The sequence below is a fragment of the Accipiter gentilis genome, chromosome 19 (genome assembly GCF_929443795.1).
Source record: "Accipiter gentilis chromosome 19, bAccGen1.1, whole genome shotgun sequence".
NCBI classification, from domain to species: Eukaryota; Metazoa; Chordata; class Aves; order Accipitriformes; family Accipitridae; genus Astur; species Astur gentilis.
Window position 1 is genome coordinate 4,092,369 of NC_064898.1, and position 20,762 is coordinate 4,113,130.

General features: G+C 38.2%; 1 protein-coding gene across 2 annotated transcripts in view; it reads right to left on the reverse strand.

The window, feature by feature from the left end:
• The window catches only part of B3GLCT (beta 3-glucosyltransferase), a 67,695-nt gene that overhangs the window by 19,818 nt on the left and 27,115 nt on the right, over positions 1 to 20,762 (reverse strand). For both annotated transcript variants that reach the window (XM_049822929.1, XM_049822928.1), the window contains exons 5-8: positions 14,407 to 14,483; positions 10,224 to 10,335; positions 4,959 to 5,095; positions 3,741 to 3,804 (exon numbers count right to left, since the gene is read on the reverse strand). In XM_049822929.1, the coding sequence (XP_049678886.1) occupies positions 3,741 to 3,804; positions 4,959 to 5,095; positions 10,224 to 10,335; positions 14,407 to 14,483 (390 nt within the window). The remainder of the gene's footprint in view (positions 1 to 3,740; positions 3,805 to 4,958; positions 5,096 to 10,223; positions 10,336 to 14,406; positions 14,484 to 20,762) is intronic.

Below are 20,762 nucleotides of genomic sequence, written 5' to 3' on the forward strand. Positions count from 1 at the left end.
ATCTTTGCACAAGAGCTGGTTGAGCATATACTCAAGATGTAGGACATCTGGGTTCTAGGCTTGCTTCTGCCTGACTCAGTCAGAAGTTACAGCTTCTAGTTTTCAAAAGAGTGCTTACACCAACAAACCACAGATATTCTGGGACAAAGATTCTCCATGCTACCTCATGAAACTGAGTTACTGTGCAAAAAAGTAAGATTCATGGAACAACAGAACAGTGTAGTGAAGGGGAGCCTGACTCTGCTGCACAGGGGGAATGGGACTCCTCCAAGACAGGAAAATCAGTCTTGGGTTCTAGTTCCTGTTTCCTGTGTTATTTACACATATTCCCAATGAGTCCTGCATGGAAAACAAGTTAAGTGCTTCACTGGAATATGGGACCAGACCCAGAACACACCAAAGGCAATGAAAATGAGTCTCCTTTTCAGTGTTTTATGCTTACTTAGGAACTGTTAGCTTTAAACCCCTCCTGGCCCAGAGTTCAGCTCCTCTTTTAGCAAATGTGATCATTAAGCTATTATTAAAAGGACATAATCCTTCTCCCCAGTGTTCAGGAAGAACTTGGTGCAAACGAAGATCATTAAGTACGGTCTGGACAAGCCCAAGTCACCAAACCAGTTACACACTTATAAGTTATAGATTATTATTTTCCTGCCCATCTCATTTAGGTCTCAACATCCTCAGAAAACCTGAACTACCTGCACACAGCCATTTCTGGAACTTAGAGGGTATAAAACAGAAGTGCCAGTTTGTTACAGGCCCTGTTAGGACTGGGGGCAGGCTTGAGAATACAATCATATTTTTGAAACTTAAGCTTCCAGATTTGAAAGATTATCAATAGGGTACAGTCCCATACTAGAATACAATTAACTGATGAGTTTTTAGCAAGTTGCTGACTTTAACTGGGTTGTCGTAACTACACACGCGCTCCTAGACCACCTCAACTGCAAAGTAAAAAGAATTTGTTTGATTGCACTGAAAAGAGTTTAAATTACTGTTCCTTGTGATTGAGCGGATGCAGACAACTGGGAGCTGTGAGTACATCGTGGTCACTACTACTGCTCAGCTGAGAGTGACTTGCTAAACCACTAACTCAGCTGCAGGTTCTTTCAATGCAGTGAGTTTTGTAGTTTGCAAGGTCTAATTTATTTTAGCCTCACCATTATTAAGTGGTCTGTTTATTTGCTGTTTTAGCAATGCTTCTGAAAACACAGATGATCTTAGCATTACAGATGAGTTCAACAAAGCACTAAAGGGAAAGGCCACTCTATAGGGAAGAAAATTCATAAGCATGAGTGGCAGTTAAGACAAATACTGTTGACAGTGCTTGGAGTGGAGAAGGAGTATGGAATTGACATGTAACACATATATGCTTGTGGGTAAAGAGCAACCAATAAACACACGTACATCTCCAAGGTTATCTTTTGTCTTGTCACCACATTCACATTATGGGATGTAAGCGGTTCTTGACCCTGCCTTGTAGCTGGAAGACTACTACCAGCAAGAGATTGAATTTCTAAAGAGCTTTCAGTACATTTTAAGATTGTATTAGTTCAGAATTCAGCTATTCAGAATTAATGTCTATCACATGAACCAACAAAGAAGAAATGCTCCTGCAGCACAAAGAATATTTAACAATTGTAACGTAACATGAATTATTTATGAAAGTTCATAATGCACTAAGATTTCCCAGTGAATAATGGATTCTTCAATAGAAAGCCTTAGAATGGTGTGAAGTTATCATATTTCAGAAATGAGGTTAGAGTGCCATTTGGGGTTACAGAACAGGATGACAGACTGTTCCTAAAACAATGGAAATGGATTTACAATAAAAAGACAAAAAATAGTCTTAGTCCTAGTTCAAATCTAATGTTAGATATACAAAAAAATCCATTTTTCACTTCAAGTTTTGAGTATCAGGGAATATGCTATGTATTGTGCAGTTACAAAGAGTCTAAAAAACAATCTACAAATGAGCAGCAGCATGATAAAAATCCTTTACCACATTTGCAAGATAGGCCTTCCAGATGGAAAGTTATATAAAAGTTGTGGATATAAGAAATAGGGACTTGGAAAGTAGTAGGGTGAAAAAACCCACCTGATACAGAGCACAATAAAATACCAAAGACTAGAGGCACATGTTATTAGGACTCTGTCAAACTAAAACACTTAAAACATTTATCATCCTTCATAAATTTAAACTTTACACACAATCATTAAAGATCATAGATTATATCCTTTGATTTGTTGTCAATCTTGATTCACACATGAAGGACGTAGAGATAAAAATGATTTAAGAAGGAGAAGATGGTGATTTATAAAATAAATGAGGGGGAATGGAGCTGTGTCTAGGGAGACAGGAGACTGTGCAGAAAGAATAACTACAGGGCTGAAGTAGGTTATCATTGACAATAAATTTGAAATGAAACATATGCAAAGAACTGCTAACAGAATAAGAAGTGGATGGAAGTCATTTTGCCAGTTGAGTGATCAATTGTTTTTCATTAAGCAATCTGTGACACATAGAAGAAATGTCTGCTAATGACTTTTTTTTTTTTTAATGACACTACGTTTAGAGGTTTTGTCAGTGCTGAGGTAGACTGGAATATTGGGAATATATGAATGACTTTGAGGTAACTTACAAAAAGAAGATTTACAGTGTAAAGCTCAAGGTCTTACATTTAGAAAAATTAACAAGGTAAAAGAAAAACAGCTTGTTGGCTTGTTTCATGTAGCAAAATGAAAGCTGAGAGGGGTCCAATTGCTTTTGAGAAATACATTGGTCAAGGTGGGGAAACTATGTGAAAGAACAGTGTTGGCACAAAACCAAATTAATTTAAATATGCTACCAATTTATACTCTCTAAGTACACTGTAGATTTATGTTGGAAATGAGATGTATAACCATTACAGAATAAAGATCTAGAACAGCAGCAGTAGTTTTAAGTAAGGTGGGTTTTTTCTGGGCCAGAACCACAATTTATGGCTGACTTTCAGGAGTTTAAAAAAATTAAAATGAATTCAACATCACTCATAATTTCAGGCCAAAAATCAGCAAGTTTATTCCAGATTCACCCCCCCTTCCCCCCTGGTTCAGGAGTTCACTTTGGTGACAGTACAGACATTTTGAAGGTAGAAAAAATAAAAAAGCTTCAGAAAAAGTAGCACTGATATTCTTTCAGAACCCCCCACACCTTTCTTCTCATGTTCCTTTCAGTCAACTCCCTTATTCTCAGAAAGACCTAGTGGCTACCTTTTAAAACTGTTGCAAACCAGAGGCAAAAAATTTTTTCCAGACTTCCATGCTGCAAGTTGCAGAGTTGATTGGTCACACAAAAGTTAGGTTCCTCAGACTATTTAATCCAAACTCCATCATATTTAGCTCTTACAGTCTGATTTAGAAAGTGAGTGAGGCTGGCTAGTGTCCGAGATACTGTTCATGTCAGCTCAGGCTTTGTGAATTAGAAGTCTCTCTCCTTTATAGAGCAAGCCCTAGAAGATAACTTACTGTATACAACCATGTACATATTCATATATTAATGCAATTTTATTCATTAATTCTTCTATACTTGAAATATAAAGTATTACAATATTCAAAAGGAAGGAAAAGAAATTAAATATGCCATTGCAGTCAAACTTTTTAGCAATGTCTAAGAAAAATCTGCTATGTCCATTATCATTTATCACCATTCAAATATATAGATTTAAGACATTTTTTTCTTTCATCACATCACTGCTTACCTCATGCTTTAAATCTATTGTAAAGTCTGACTTGAGTGGTTCACTTTTCAACTTCTTTGCAAGCCTATACAATTAAAGATGAAGACATTAACTCAAAAAATTTAAAAAAAAAAATAATCAATCACTAGTGTACGCAGCAAAGTGTGGCTGATATTATTGACCATCTTACAGGGGGGTGGGGAGGGGGGGCAGGGCGGGAATCACACTTCTGTATTTATTGCCCCAAGAAGAAACTTATATTTCTTTTTCATATTTTTTTCATTGGAGTACAGTGTGATGATATGAATACTACTTTTTCAGCACACATATTTTGATACATTCTTCCTGCCCAAGACGAAAGTTCTCATCTGGAGTAGATGGAGAATCTGGCATAACATTTTCAACAGATTAAAAGCAGCAGTGCATTTGAAGCTCCACATTGATCAGCATCTCGAACTTCAGACAATATTCTCTTTTTTGTGTAATTCAAAGGACAGTATTTAAGCAGGTTCAATTTATGAAAACATCAATCCTTGCTACAGCAAGATGCATTCAACTTCTGAAATCTAAGCATCTAATCTGAAGTAAATATCTAGGTTGTCTCTACAGCACAAGAAACACTTCTAGAAGGCAATGCAGTCACTAAGATCCAGGAATAAAACTGCTGTCTGAGGGAGAATACATTTTTAAAATGCAAGAGATGGTATTGAACTAGTTGAACAACTAGTACTGGATGACTATTAACTATCTGAGGATTTTAACTTTTAGATAGGCAGAGTGAAGCAAAATAAACCACACGCAGAGCAATGATACAGAAATCTATTTCTGTAGCCTCGTCTACTAATAAATTCTTAAGTGTTTGTTTATAATAATTATGCTTGGAACATGTAGAATAAGGAAGAAATGGAATTTTATCAAAGGAGTATTTACTGAGTAAGTTTATAGTGAGAGCACAAGTCCATGTAGGCATACCCAGAGCTAGTTGTACGTTACTGTGCCTGGCTGAATGTCTTGCTACACACCTTAGATCCTCAAACTAAAGTAGACTTACATGTACCAGCATGGATGCTAATAATATAGGTGGCAGCAGGAACACCTTCGTCTTTTACAGAAAATAGTAATCCATATGAAATCATAACTCATTGAAATAATATTGATTAGCATCTAGAAAAATTGTATAAATTAAACATTCTTAATTACTATCATTAAACAATAAGTGATTAAAAAATCAATTCTTACTTGTTAACAAGTGGAATGCTAAGTGCCCAACCAGCAGCAAAATCTGGAAACGTAAAGGCTGTAGGATTTTCAGCAAAGGCATAATGGTGAATTATTGTAGATTCTTCATCATATAATGCTTTACCTAAAAACCACTCCTGTAAAGGAATATAGGAAACAATTTTGTTCATCTACAGCATCCTTTTAGTGAAGATGACGACTGCATTCATGCTGAATAAAGCAAACCTGAAAACAAAAACAAGGGAAGCGTATTGTTCACAATAATCCGGACAAAATTTGTACTTGATAAGAAATGAAACTAAAGGCACTTCTCTGAATTCAAAAACACACTGTATTGTCAGCATACACCCTGAATTCCACCTGTTCAAAAAGCATTGAATCCCGGAATCATACAAGTGCTGAGGTTGGAAGGAGCCTCTTGAGATCATCTAGTCCAATCCCCCTGCTCAAGCAAGGTCAGCCAGAGGAGGGTGCCCAGGACTCTGTCCAGTCATGTTTTGAATACACTCCACAACCTCTCTGGACAACCTGCTCCAGTGTTTGGCCGCCCAAATGACTACTGACTAGACAAGACACTCTGAAGCATTGCATTCAGGAACCTTATATATATATATATATCCATTTTGAATTTCCATCTGTCTAGCCTCTTTTACGCTATGGAACTTAAAATGGAAACATTTTAAATACTTTGATCTTAAAAACAATTAAATGAAGAAGGTCCCAAGTATGAATTTGTCAAGTAAAAACTTAAGTATTACTATTATTATAGTTTTAAATAACAGTGTTTAAGAATTTACTACTGACTCTGCTGTATCTGAAAATAATTAACAGACTTAAATACTACTTCTTTAACATTACTATCAGTTGTCTTAATCTTTCTGTTTAGAATGGGTATAAAACAAGTATACTCCCAATTTTTGCAGAATAAGGACTGTAATGAAGGGAAAAAAGAATATATGTGTATACATATAATTTAAAAAATACATACATATAAACTGCTTTTCAGACCTACAAGTACAAATGACGAATCAGAATACTGAATTACCTTAATACTTATATTAAATCTTTAAAGTGTGAAGTTCTTTGCGTTATGACAGCAACTCAGGCTTTTCTTTTTCCTGACAATTTATCAATCCCTGACAATTCACCACTCAAATAGATTCAAAGTTAGGGCAACTGCTTTTTCACAAAAGATTCTTTCTCCATACTCCCTGCCGTATTTGATTTTTCCCCTCCTTTAAAGGAGCAGCACATCAGCAACAATGAAAAATTCCTTCAAGGCATTATCATAGTTCACACGCTTCACATGTGATAAATAATTTACACAAAATTCAAGACAAAAGGGAAAATATTCAAGCAGAAGTACTGTAGAAACATCTGGCAAAAAAAAAAAAGTCTAACCTCAAGAGGCTCTTGCATCTCAGTAGTCATCTAACTCCAAGCAGATGTTGCTATATAGACTGAGATAAATTTTATAGCTCCCCAAAGTCGATGAGAAGCAATGAGTGGGATTTGGCTAGGGCACAACAGGGTCAGCAAACAGCAGAAAAGAGGTCTGCATGCACCAGGAGACACCTCCAGCCAAAACCAGCTGGCTGAGCCTGGCAGAGGTATGCAAGTGTGGCTGCCCCAGAAGACATTCAGCCTGGCAATCCCCTGGGAATCCAGCCAGGACTCAACCTGGCTCCCCAAAAGGCAATAAAAGGGCAGCCCTCAGGAGCTACCAGGGATGCTTGTCTTGCTGCACACATCGAGTCAAAGATACAGGATGCCACCCCTGCCAGGAACACCGACTCTCCGAGGGACTGATGCAGCTTTAACAAGGTACGCATGTGTCTGTATACGTGTGTAAGGTGCTGAGTGCATTTCCCATGAATTCTGTACATTTCTCCCCTCTACTTTGGCCACCTACTCTCAACAAAAGTAAGTTGAATATATCTTGTACTTGTTTGTTCCCATAATCCTCATGTGCCTCCTGAGGCTGAAGGGTAGGTGTTCAGGAATCTGTTGAGGAAACAGCCAAAGTTAAACTGACACTACCCAATATATGGAGAAGGTAAAAGTGGAGATTTTTTCCCACCATTTTTTTTAATCACCTTCATAGGATTAATGTGGTACCTACTTACTCAGCCTTTGATTTATACCTTCAATCACAAAAGACCCTGCTTTCTCCTTCCTTTATTGGAAGGATTCAATAGTGTTCACTGGAAGGATAAAAAAATCAAACAAAATATTGGGAGGTAAAAGAAAATGGGCAAACGTACTAATTTTTATGCACAAAGATGACTGCCTTGAAAGAATAAAAATAATTCTTTAGAAGCATTTGTGCACACTGTTTTTTAACTCTTTTAGGCCTTCACAATGTTCATAACACAAGCACACTATTCTGTTTCAGAAATAGTTAATAAATAGTAACATTTTAATACAACAGTACCATCTGCAGACAATTTTTTTCTGGACCTCCACTTTGTTATGCTACAGAGTGGAAAAAACACTTTACTTATCCTAATTTTACACACTAATTTTACACCAAAATAATCTATGGATTAAAAAACCCATCCTTACTTTCCTTTCCCTATAAAACATAGAAAATTAAACCCATACATATACCCTCCTCAGGCTTTCACATAATAATATTTCTGGCAATATTAAGCCACAAATCACAGTGAAGGCATTCTGGGTTACAGCCAATACTCTCCAAGCTTATTTGGTCATAAGATTGTTTATTTACTGCACTGATATGTAGGGCAAATCAATCTGTGCAGGCTGGCTTTACAAGATTATATTAGTTATATACAAAGGAACTTATAAAGTAACTTAAGGAATGATGGTAATCAAATTGCATATAGGCAAAAATGTGAATTTTTAAAAAAGCGTGATTCATTGCATTACGGGTAACTACCATCCACTGGATCATTGTGCTTCAAAAATGGCAAAATCACCTACCTTTAGTAAGAGCACTCCAAAGTCTTTAGAGCACTTCAAACAGCTGAAGGAATGTGATGCAACAAAACTCAATACCAGACCTCAGGGAGGGCAGAGGTGACTTTACCTAACTTGCTGATCAAGTTGATTATACCGACTCACATTCGTATCCACTTACTCACAAATACCAAGATAAGTGTGCTGAATTCATCTGTTCAAGACTTGTGTCTGATACACAGGACAGGAGATTTCAGCTGTCACATCCTCACTGTGTCTTACTGCATCTTACGAGTTCTTATAATTCTCAAAATCAAACTGTTGTTCAGACAGATCTTTTATACACTTTAGGTATCAACAGCTACTAAGTCATTGTGCGCATCAGCTTGGTTTACTCATTCTGGATATCTTTGGGGCTGTAGTCTACCATCCTGTTAGGATGACAGTAAGAGGAGTGGCACATACAATTTGGTTTAACCTTGCTGCTGTCTTCCATTATGAAGGTACAGTTGAATCAATATGTTGTTGAAACATAGAATCACAGAGGGGTTGAGGTTGGAAGGGACCTCTGGGGACTCAAGCAGGGACACCTATACAGCAGGTTGCCCAGGACCATGTCCAGATGGTTTGTGAGTTACCTCCAAGGACAGAGACTCCACAACCTCTTCAGGCAAGCTGTGGCAATGCTTAGTCACCCCCACAGTAAAAAAGTGTTTCCTTATGTTCAGATATAATTCACCATCTGAGTACTTGCCTTGAGGTCTTTATGTAAATCAAATATTCCTTACTGTTATTTAGTTCTACTGCAGTCAATAACGTCCTTCGTTATCAATGCAGGTCATTCTCTTAACATTCCTCCTCAGACTCTTATGATGTTTCACATATCTGGTTTCACTCAATATTACATTCGTATCAGTCTCAATAGTTCTGTTACTAATCTCTAGATATCCAGATTGAAAAGCTGCAGATTCATCAACTATTCACATGCCCCTTGTAGACCTTTTATTGTGATTAATGTATACCAGCTTTTTATTATGCAGACTGCTGACATTTTAAAATGAATAATGAATAAGCTCATTCTGGTCTAACTCATCTTAAATTTTGTGACTGATGCACTACTACTGTGTATAAGGAATCAGTTATGGACTTACACTAAGATGACGATTGCTAGGTACAAAAGCAAAACATTTGATTTTTCTTTTAATGCAGGTTGGAACATAATTTGTTATTGTAACAGAATTTACATGTAATGCAAAGGAGAGATTAAAACTGGCATAAAGGCAGCATCTAGAACAAAAATTTTTATGTTTCTATTCTGAGAACATCAATTAAGAGTAGGTTGTTTCTGAAACAGAAATAAGCAGATATTCCAAAGGCTTGACTATATTCAGTCAGACATTTTGAAAACAGAGTGTTTAAAAATGTAAGATCTCTGAATTATTATTATTACCATTTTAGAAAAGAATTGTGAGAAAACATGAAAAGGCCATGTGCCTGCAAAAGAAGTAAATATGCTGAAGTGAGACCTGAAGCAGAGTTCAATACTCAGTCAAGGTAACAATAAAGAAGCAAAACATATTTTGCACAGGAGACTTTGGCTTCTTTTATTCCAGGCAAAGGACAGAGATCAAGCTGAATTTTTTTCCTGAACACTGAGAATTCTAAAGATTAACACCTTTCGTGTCAGTTGCATTGCCAAATTTACTTTGTTCCTTGGTGACTGCATTTTTCTTTTGTTCTGCACGTCTTTTGGTGTTGTTTCTCTCCAGCAGATAAAGAAAACTGTCTTATCACCAAGACAGTTCAGAAGCAGAACGCAAATAAAATACCCTAATATATTAGATCAGAGACAGTTAGTCAAACTAACATCAGTCATTCTGTCTGATGACAGTCAGAACTGATGACAGTCAGAACTGATGACAGTCAGAACTGATGACAGACAGGAAAACGGGGAGAGAGGACCACACAGCAGACTATATTAATTTTTTACTGATGCTACATCATTTTCAGGCCATCCACAGAAGGAATCTTTTCTCTGCTCAATTTTAACAGTTCTTCAACAGCTAGACAGGTGCTGATGCTGCTTCATGTTAAATACCTTGCTCACTCTCAGCCTCAGCAACAGAAATCTATCCTCCTATTTTAAGCTGTTTGGATACCTCTTTTCCAATGTTTGGAGCATTGAGCCATCCAGGAAATGTTATAAAATTAAATTCTGGACCACAGAAACTGTTCTGTAACTAGGAATTCTAAAATTCTGTATTTATAGTTTTGTACTTAAAATTATTCCACAAGTTTCAAGCACATTCAAAAGTAACTTAAATATCTAAATTTCTATTTCACCTTAGACCCGTCAAATCTTCCAAGTGTTTCTAGCAGCTTTACAACTTGTATTCTTGTATCTTCTTCACAGAAGAAAATCCATGAGGAGTTCCTACCATAGGTAACAGAGAAGCTAACAAAAGAAATTAACATTTTACTAATAAACTGGCTTATAAACAGAATGATACATTCAACCCACATTCCCCAAATGTAAGTACTTTGCAATCAATTATTCATTTACACAGAAACAGAAACTTTTACTACTAACTTAGAATTATGTATCAAAGAACTAAAGTGAATGGGTAAAGATACTGCCTCTGCTGCTATCTACTTACATAGCAGCAGTTATTCCAGAAAGAAGGGAATAGAGATATATAAAAATGTCCACCCAGAAATGTATAGTTACCCCAGGTCTAATAGCCACCTGTGAATTCAGAAGTTTATAGATAGCGGTTTAAGTTACCTTCTCCTCTGTACCTTAACTTTCTTCCAAGAAGCCTCACCGCTGGGCATCTAACACCATTGCAACAATCATGAAAATGTCTAATGACAGGTTTTCTCACAGCTATTTGACAGTGATCATCCCCAACCTAAAAACTTCATTAGCTTTTTCAGTACAGTGAAACTACACAGACTGAACGGACTCCCCTACCTTCCTCAAAGCTAACACTAAACTCAATGCAGGGTTCCTGATTCCTTCAGAAAATTCTCATTCTTTATTTCTCTACTCCTCCCAGAAAAATTCTTCCACTACTTAACAAAACAAAGCCTTACTAATTCATGACATCCTAATGGAAAAAAAACCCCAATCTTTACTTGTCCAGTTTCCTTTGCATAGCTTTTACACTGATTTAATTAAACAAATCATCTGAGGATAGGTATAAGAAAATTAGCACCTATAAAAATCACAGGTCTATTCCTCTACAGCATTCTCTACTGATAAAATCAGCAATGAAAATAAACAGCAGAAATGTAAGTCAGAAAAAATAAGTAAAAAAGGATGGTAGGATCACTTATGTTTTAGGAAACGGTATTTGCCAAAAAAACCCCCCAAAACAAAAAAACCCCAACAAACCCAAAAAACCAAACCCACTACCTGAGAAATTCTTATGCTAGAACATGTGATACCTGCCTCTGCAGGTCTTTTAATTACATGGTAGAAGCACCAGATGGTTGCCAGGTGCTAAACTAGTTCGGTCTTTTTTCATCTGGGACAAATCATTTGCTGGTTTGGGCTGGGATACAGTTAATTTTCTTCATAGGAGCTGGTACGGGGCTATGTTTTGGATTTGTGCTGGAAACAGTGCTGATAACACAGGGATGTTTTTGTTACTGTGCAGTGCTCACACAGAGTCTAGGGCTTTTCTGCTTCTCACCCCACCCCACCAGCGAGCAGGCTAGGGGGGGGCACGAGGAGCTGCAGGGGTACACAGCTGGGAGAGCTGACCCCAAATGACCCAAGGGATATTCCAGACTATATGATGTCACGCTCAGCATATAAAGCTGGGGGGAAGAAGAAGGAAGGGGGGATGCTCAGAGTGATGTCATTTGTCTTCCCAAGTCACCGTTAGGCATGATGGAGTCCTGCTGTCCTGGAGATGGCCGAACACCTGCCTGCCCATGGGAAGTGGTGGAGGAATTCCTTGTTTCACTTTGCTTGTGTGCATGGCTTTTGCTTTACCTATTAAAACTGTCTTTATCTCAACCCACGAGTTTTCTCACTTTTACCCTTCTGAATCTCTCTCCCATCCCACTGCGCAGGAGTGAGCGAGTGATTGTGTGGGACTTAGTTGCCAGCTGGGGTTAAACCATGACAATCATCTTCCTATAAAGCTGCCTTTCCTCTCTGTCTTGCAATGGTATTTGATTATTCACTGCTTTCTGCTTATGATACTTATTCTGCTAAACTATAATAGCCAGAAGAACTCACAATCCATTCATCCTTTTAGTTCATAAAAGCATATACTTGTTGCCTATTCAACACTGAAATCTGGGCAACTCTGTGCCATTCAGGCAAGCAAACAAGATACAATGAGCTAGGAAAGACACTTCCTAGCTGTTCCTTCGAAAATTTGCCAAACAAGTACAAAAAGGGTATCAGACACTCTCATGTTTTTAAACATGTACAGTATTCAATGACCTGCGAAGACTGAAGGCTTTTCTCTCACACTTTAGTGCTCAGCTAGAACTTTAGGAGAGAAATATCTGGATTTACAGGAAAGCAGGTAGGTGAGGGGCAAGGAGAAAATGCTAGAATGACCCCCACAAAAAGCATTACAGCACATACAAGTTCACAAAAAGAACGATCTGTTCATCTAGCTATTGATGGACAAACAGAATGATTTTCAAGGCTAAGTATTTAAAGCCTGCAGAGAGTCTTACGTAGACCTCAGAGCACACAAATTTGGAGTTCAGATTGCCAGGAAGCCATTGGAGATACTCAGGTAAGATCCAGTTTTGGGGTAGTAATTTAAAAAAAGGGATTTCTTCTCTACTTAATGAACATGGTTACCGAGAAGAAATGTGTTGGGCCTTCTGGAGACAGTAAGGGTACCGTGTCATAAGACATCAATTGATGTCTTACGATTACATCTTCTGAAATGAAGTATTTTGTCCAAGTTAAGCTGTGCTCAAGAACTAAAAATTAAGAATTGTCATAACTGTTTAGGAGCCTCCTTAAAAATGCTGACAACTGAGGCACTGAGGAAAGCCATTCTTTTCAAAGCAGTTTTCAGATAAGAATGCATCTTATATCACAATTTCGAGCATCATCAGCTGCTGCAGAATGGGCTGATCTCCCTTCCTCCTCTTCTGCCCATTGAGAAAACTAAACAGCACAAGCCTCCCAACATTGACATACTTCTAAACTACTCCATGTCTTCATTCTGCCAAAAGTGGTGAAACAGTAGACACAAGGAAATTCATATTCTAGAATTCTCAAGATAGAAATCCTCTACTTAAGATTCTTCTGATTTCTGAAGAATTTTCTTCTGCTTTGTCACACAAATGAGCATTTGTGGTTTTGCTTCTGGGTTTTGCTATCTCGTAAAAGCTGTATCTGTAAACCCTGTCACCGAGACATAAATAATTCAGAAGAGGAACCATTAGGTCATTGAAACAGGAGCTAAGAAGGAAAAACAAAGATGATCGATAGTTGGAACATCATCTCTGAGTTTTTCAATTTACTTTGATTCTCCTTTTGCTTCTTTTTACAGTTTACATGTATCTCAAAGATAGCTATTACACAAGCACTGTTTTCATGTTTCTACACACACAGAAAGCAATGAAAAGCAGAAGGAAAAAGCAACCTGTCCTGCAACCACTCTGATGTAAAAACCTCAAACGAAACCAGAAACATCCTTCTGAGTAACTCTAATAAATTATATTAACTAAATTAAACCTCAAGAGGCTGCAGAGCCTCTGGCACCAATTTCAACTGCAAGTTTTAGGGAAAGGACAGCCTTCAGCACCATGGAGCTTTAGGACTTTCTGAAACAAGAATCACTGTTTCCTGACAGTTTGCAACATACTACCATGTAAATGCAGCATGTCTTCCTTGGAACCATCTGCATAAGCTAAGAAGAAAAGGTATTTGAGACTACCTGTCTTCTCTGACCATACTAAGATGAAAAGTGGCCATATAAGCTTCTAAAAAGATGTTGAAACCTACACCTTTTTACTATACAGGCATACCACCTCTTAGAAACACTGTAAACAATAAAAGATAGAAACCCCGAACAGGTATTATTATCATCTATTTTTTAAAAATTATTTATCCACTTCATTCAGCCAAGTAATCTGAAAGGTCAAAAGTTCTGAAATACCTCACAACTTACACTGTGAGAATTGGGGACCAAATAGGAAAATACACATTTAAAAATGGTATTTCTTTTGACTGGTTTACTTCCCTAACAATTTAAAAACCCACAATGATTTGAAAAACCCACAATGATTTGAAAAAGGTGGTAGTTCAGCTACATTATATTATTGTTGCTCTTTTATTTAAAATAGCTTTCCCTGATTTAATGAAATTTAACAGAAAATTGCTTTGGAAAACCAAAAAGAAGTAGAGTAAGAAAGTGAAAAGATAAGGTTGCAACTCGCATTCAAAAACTTTGCTTCTGAAAAAAGAGGTCTGAGTAATTAATATTTATATTCTTGGTTACAACAAATTCTGAAAATAACTGGCATTCATTACACTTACTCTCTCATTAACGGTAATATTGTCCATGCACCTTCATGCCCATCCATCTGATGAATAAGCAGAACCGTAGGTAATTCCTTCAAGAAAAACAAAAATATTCCCGTTAAACTTGAATTATATGCACTTTTTTTTCCTAAACACCAGCTAATCCTAAAAAAATTACACCAGAATGACTATTTAGCTCTTCATTGTTTTTTACCAGCAAGTAGCCCTGCAGAATAGATGACTTAGGATGGTATGAAACAAGGTGATCTGCAATTTTGGTAAAGTGCTTCTTCCAACGCATGATTTCTTAATTCCCTATTAGATATAAAGCTAATACACTTCAAGTTAAATGTTTTGTATAGGCCCTATGCAATCAATTAAGCAATATATCATACTGATTTCTTTACCATATCATAAAATCCCACACTATAAAGGAAGACTTATAAATAGAGTATTCTACAAAGGCTTCCACTGGATAATCAAACATGTCACACAAAGCTTATGTGAGCTTTCTAACACTCTTTACTTTGCCGAGTTCAGCTTTGACCTATCACACTAGCATATTGACAAAAACCCACGGGTTTATGCAAAAATCAAAATGATGAGTTAGTGGGGTTTTTTTCCTGAAAAAATCGAAGTGGCTTCCTACAAAGGAAAATCTTTTCGTAAGTTTCTTTGCTCTTTTGTCACTTGAAATCTCTTTGATGTGGCAGATCCCAATGTCTAGCAGACAAGCTATCATTCTGGGGTAGTTTCCAAGAAAACACCCTTTAAACATGGCCCTCTGATATACCAAAGCGCATAATTTATTCATTAGTTCACACATGTAAAAAGTGGGAGAGAGATATATATCCCTTACTATATAGGCAGTATCTTCCTCCATTGATTTACTACATTTAGAAGCACAATTCTCTTTCGAAGCATCATTAGGGTCTCAACCACCTCACAAATGTTTAAGTCCTTTGGGTTAGGTAATTGTACTAGTACTGAAACAAAAATCTTCCTGCCAGAAGAGCCTAACTTCCCAGTTTAAACTTCCTCACCGTCTAAGTGCATCCCATTACAGCAATCAACCTAAAAAAGCACTGGTGGTGTTAATGCACTTTAAGACAAATGACTTAATACTAGCAGGTAAATGATCCCACCTTTCCATTATACAAACTCTTAAGTTATGTGATTAAAAGCTCATCACCATAAACACAAAGCAGCACAGAGGAACAGAAACAGGGTAGGAACCCCAAAAATGTAACTGGAGAAAACTGAGCACCCTGACCCAGCTCCCCCCAGGGCTGTCCCAGGGGAGCCATCAGCCTGTCCAGGTATTGACACTCACCAGCTAAAGAGAAGGGAAAGGCTCCCTGCTCACCTTACACTCTCACAGGGGGTTACTGCCTACAGGGGCATGGGACTCATTAAGGGATTCAGGGCAGGAGCAGTCTGGGATGGCACAAAACTTGTTGTGAGATGCTTAGGAAAGACAAAAGGCCAGGCAAAGACGGAGCAGGGTCGTTTGAGGAGGAATAACCATTGGTAAACACGGGGGGGGGAAAAAAGGGGTTGGTCACTTGAAACAGATTGTTGGTCAGGAGGCTTGTCTGTCCATGCCCTGCACTGATCACTGCAGTCTCTCCTGTCTTCTCCTTCAACTCCATTTCTAACTCCTGGGCAGGAGGCTCTGTGTGTATTTGGAGGTCTGAGCGCCTGCAACTGGAGAGGGGACCACGAGTCATAGGGACGCACATGTCCGTGCTGCCAGAAACTGGGGAGAGTGAGTGTATGTATGCGTGGGTGTGTGTTTCAGTGTGTGTAATTGCTCGTGAGCATCAAGCTGGACTAGAAGAGGCTTGGGAGCCAGGTATCAGAGCAGCCAAAAATCTGAGGCAGACACTGGGGGGACCAAGGGGCCTAACAGTTGGTTACTGGAGGAAACGGGAGGTCCCAGCTACAGGAGGGCCTCTGGGGTGCAAGGGTCAGCTACTGGTGGGGTTATAAGTCTCCACCAGGTACCAGAAAGACCTATTTCTATGTGTGTGTCTGGGCATGAGGCAGCAGGGAGGGCAGGGGTCAACTACTGGATATACTGAGTGTCTACAGCTACTGGGAGGATCCTCAGTGCATGCACTTGTGCGTGTGGGTGTGCAGGAGCAGCGCTGAGCACCAGCAACTGGAATGGGGCTGCAAGCCACACAGCAAGTCTCACATGCCCACGTGCTGGCAACTGCAGAGGCCGGGGATGCAAGACCTGTGACTGCATAGACGGAGTGTCCAAGACCAGCTACTGGAGGCATCCATGCTGCAGATATATATATTTATGTATACATATTCCACAAACAGGCTTTCATCCTGACCAGCCGGAAAGGTGAAACAAGGTCAGGCCATTGGTACGCTTCGTGTTTGCGAGAGCGCTGCAGCTTCTGTGTTGATCTATACGGATGACCACAGATACATTACACGTAATGTGTGTATGTGTGCACATGTGCCTACTGGAAACACATGGCCAGCCTCACCTCTGTCAGGCTAGCGGATTCAGCAGCTCCCAAGACAAACCATCTTGATCTCTCAAGGGTCTAATTCCTTTCCACTTACACTATGCATATGCCACACATTTTTGTTTGATGAATGCGTCTCAGGAATATAAACCAATTCCGTTAACATAAAATTCACATTTAAACAGAAAAATAACTTATTCTATAGGAAAAGCTGTAAGATGAAGTTCACGCTGCTTGCTGACTCTGTCAAGTTTACTTTAAATCCTTTTTAAGGGCAGTTAAGCATAGCACCTAGAAATACATAAAACCTCCAAACTTCATACACTAAAGAAAGCGTTTCTACCACTCTAAAGAATAACTATGTCTCTCAGAAGTGCATTAATCCTATCAAAAAATAACAATCTACTGTTTTAAAAAATACTTATGGTATTATGAATGACCCAAATTGAAAAGAAACAATGCCAAAACTCTAATTTGGAACAGGATAATAACGTGCATCTAAAATATCAGCAGTTCTGATTTATGGTTCTAGTTCAAGCCAATTATCAAATGTGTTCCTGGTTAGTTTCAATTTATTGCAAAACCAAGGAATTCCAGAGGTTTGTAGTGCAAGTGGCCAGTATTAGTAACAGTATGCTCAACATCTGGTATGTCACTAAAATGTAACCACCTCATGGTAAAACCATAAAAATATGTTTGCTTGTGGGATTGCAGATAGGAAGATAAAAGGGCAAACCTCTGTCTTTACAAGAGCATTTGTTTTTACAAGGATATAAACCCTGCAGTTATGCGAGTATTTGTATGTGGCCATGTATTTCATGTACAATAGAAGCCAGACAGAGATCAAAGTAGTTAATATATTCAGTGTCTATATCACAGTAAAGGCTGCAGTTGTATTAATTTTAGATACAAACAACATTTGCCCATGCAAAAGGTATGAAGTAAATTACATCATCTAAGTAGCTGTACCATATACTCAGGTATCTCTTCTTTAACAAAAAAAAACCCCAACTCTTTCCTTTGTGCAGATCAAAGGAGTGATGATAAAGAAAAAAAACTCTTTCTTGAGCTGGTCTGATACTTTTGCAAGGTATCTTTTCTTTTTGACATTCTCATAAGCCTGCTCCCTTTCTTTACCCAACTTCCTCTAAAACATGAAAATAACATGTCCTGCACATACCTTTCCTTCCACTCATCTCTAACAATTCATCAATTCCGATTTAATAAAGGATGCTTAAAAAACACTGTAGGGGTAAAACAGCCTCTTCCAAAAATACAGGAGGATCTCTGTTGCTTTTCCTTTCTCATTTTCTGTATCTTCACTCTGAACCTAGTGGAACTGGGCTGACCCATTCATTTTATTTATTCTACCTTCAGTACAAGGACAGAAAAAAGGCAAAAATTACCTGATGTCAGCTCTGGGGAGTGAAAGGGCATGTGCAGGCTAGCGCATCAGGGGATGGCTAGATAGTCAAGGTAGTGATAAGTAACTTACACACTGTGTCTGTGTATCTTGTAGAACTCTCATACAAATGCATCCACACCCTGTAATGCATTCACTGGTTATTTATCTTGAAACTATTGTTTCAACAGTTACAGAGCCCATATGCCTTCACAGACACTAACACTTCACATATGACAAGTCAAATTTAATCTAAATAAAATAATTTAATCACTTCTGAAGATCAAGAAACTAGCCTCCCCACTTTCACAATTGAGCTGACTTTAAAAGGGCGAAACCAAAAAACAAAATCACTTGTGGTCTGAAATACAGTATAAGACATTTTTACCCCAGATATCAACTACTGTATCAGCACAGTGAGAGCAGTAATACCTGCCACAGATTACAACTGCATACTCTACACAAAAAACCCTCAAGTGTGCATAAAGGGGTTAGATGCACATCTTCACTTCAAAACACATTGACACAGCCTCATATGCACCTTTAAAATAATTTAGTATTATTTATGCAAGTGGAAGTACAAACATGCTAGTGAGCTTGCTCAATTTCACAGCAAACCATCAACAGAACTGAAATCAAACTCTGGTTCTTGAATCTAAATGTTAAAAGTCTTCTTCGTTTACATGTGAAAAACCTTGGGGGAATAGCATATCCAATGAGGAAAAAGATCATTCAGAATAAAAGAATTTTAAAGAAATAATTAAGAGAATTGCTAACCTGAAACAAATATCTGAAATCTTTCTGTACTACATGCAATTTCATATTAATCTACCAAAACCTGTACGAGAAATGCACAACTTCTAGAGAACAAAACAGTATGGTGTAAAAACAAAGAAAAGGGTTAAGATTTCATAGACTACAAGCTGCTCTGTAAGCACCCAGGATAGCAGAGATCATGCCCAGCTAAAATGGGATTTCCAGAGCCTGACCTAAGTCACATGCTCTAAGGCCCCCTAGCAGACCTGTGTTTGCTTTGTTTTCCTGCAGAATGGAGTCCACTGAATTTCATCTAAGCATAACTAAACCTTGCCCTAAGTGTATGCTTTAGTGAGAACATGCTTTTTAGAACATAGTTCAAACTGAATGTTGGTCACCACTATCTATTATATGCCTTATGTGATGTAATATTGTAAGTACTACACATAAACAGATTTGGAACTACAGTGAAATGCAAAACATGACAGTAATATGTTTATTGTTTTATTACTGAGTCACCTGATCAGACACATTATAGAAAAATACAGTAGTGTATAGGAATCTGCTCCTAACTAGTCCAGTACACTGGTACTGCAGTGTCTTGCATATATCCCCATGCTTTGTATGTTTATTAAACTGCCTAATGAAATCCAGAGCAGGGGTGAAGGAGGGGGGATCCTAAACCCTAGAGACTGTTGCTGAATCACATAGTTCCAGAATTAGAAACATTTTCCTAGTTTTTGCTCTACATGCTCTACAAGCACTTAACAACATTTTCCCTACTCTTAACCTTTTCAGAAATTAATCCTAAAACATATTCAGAGCCAGCCTATCTACCTTCTTCTCAGCCCTCCCTTGGGAGGCTAAATAAGTCAAGCTCTTCCAGTCATCCATTATGACTACTTTGACGGAGTAGAGCTGTGGAATACACACTGAAGTCTCCCTACAGCTTTATTTTCACAAACATGTCACTTCCATAGACACCCTGAAGGATTTCTAAAATGACAGAAAGTAAGAGCAAATGTCCTACCTCCAAACCCAGTGGGTCAGTCAATTTGCTAGGAATTGCCACTTCCAAATACTACACCATACACTACATTTTCTCCACATTCTAACAATTCGCTTAAACATTGAAAACCACAATACACACTTCAAGTATTTTTCAGGTTTTAAAGACATAAGTATCAATATTTATCAGAGCATCAAGTCCAAGAACCCAGGGCAAACCAGTATTTCAAGATACCCCTTCAAATAAAAACCACAAATGATTTAAAGTAAAATTTAACAATACGACTGTAACAAAAGTAATTTGCTTCTGTTTAACAAGTCAGTTATTTGGGAGCATCTCCAAGATGGTCATGACCTTTTTAACCTTTGCTCTATTTCTCCCTAGATGATCAGAGAGTCACAGAATAGTTTGGGTTGGAAGGGACCTTTAAAGGTCACCTAGTCCAACCCCCCTGCAGTGAGCAGGGACATCTTCAACTAGATCAGGTTGCTCAGAGCCCCGTCCAACCTGACCTTGAACATTTCCAGGGATGGGGCATCTGCCACCCCTCTGGGCAACCTGTGCCAGTGTTTCACCACCCTCATCCTAAAAAATTCTTCCTTATGTCTAGCCTGAATCTACCCTCTTTTAGTTTAAAACCATTACCCCTTGTCCAATTGCTACAGGCCCTACTAAAAAGTCTGTCCTCATCTATCTTTTAGGCCCCCTTTAAGTA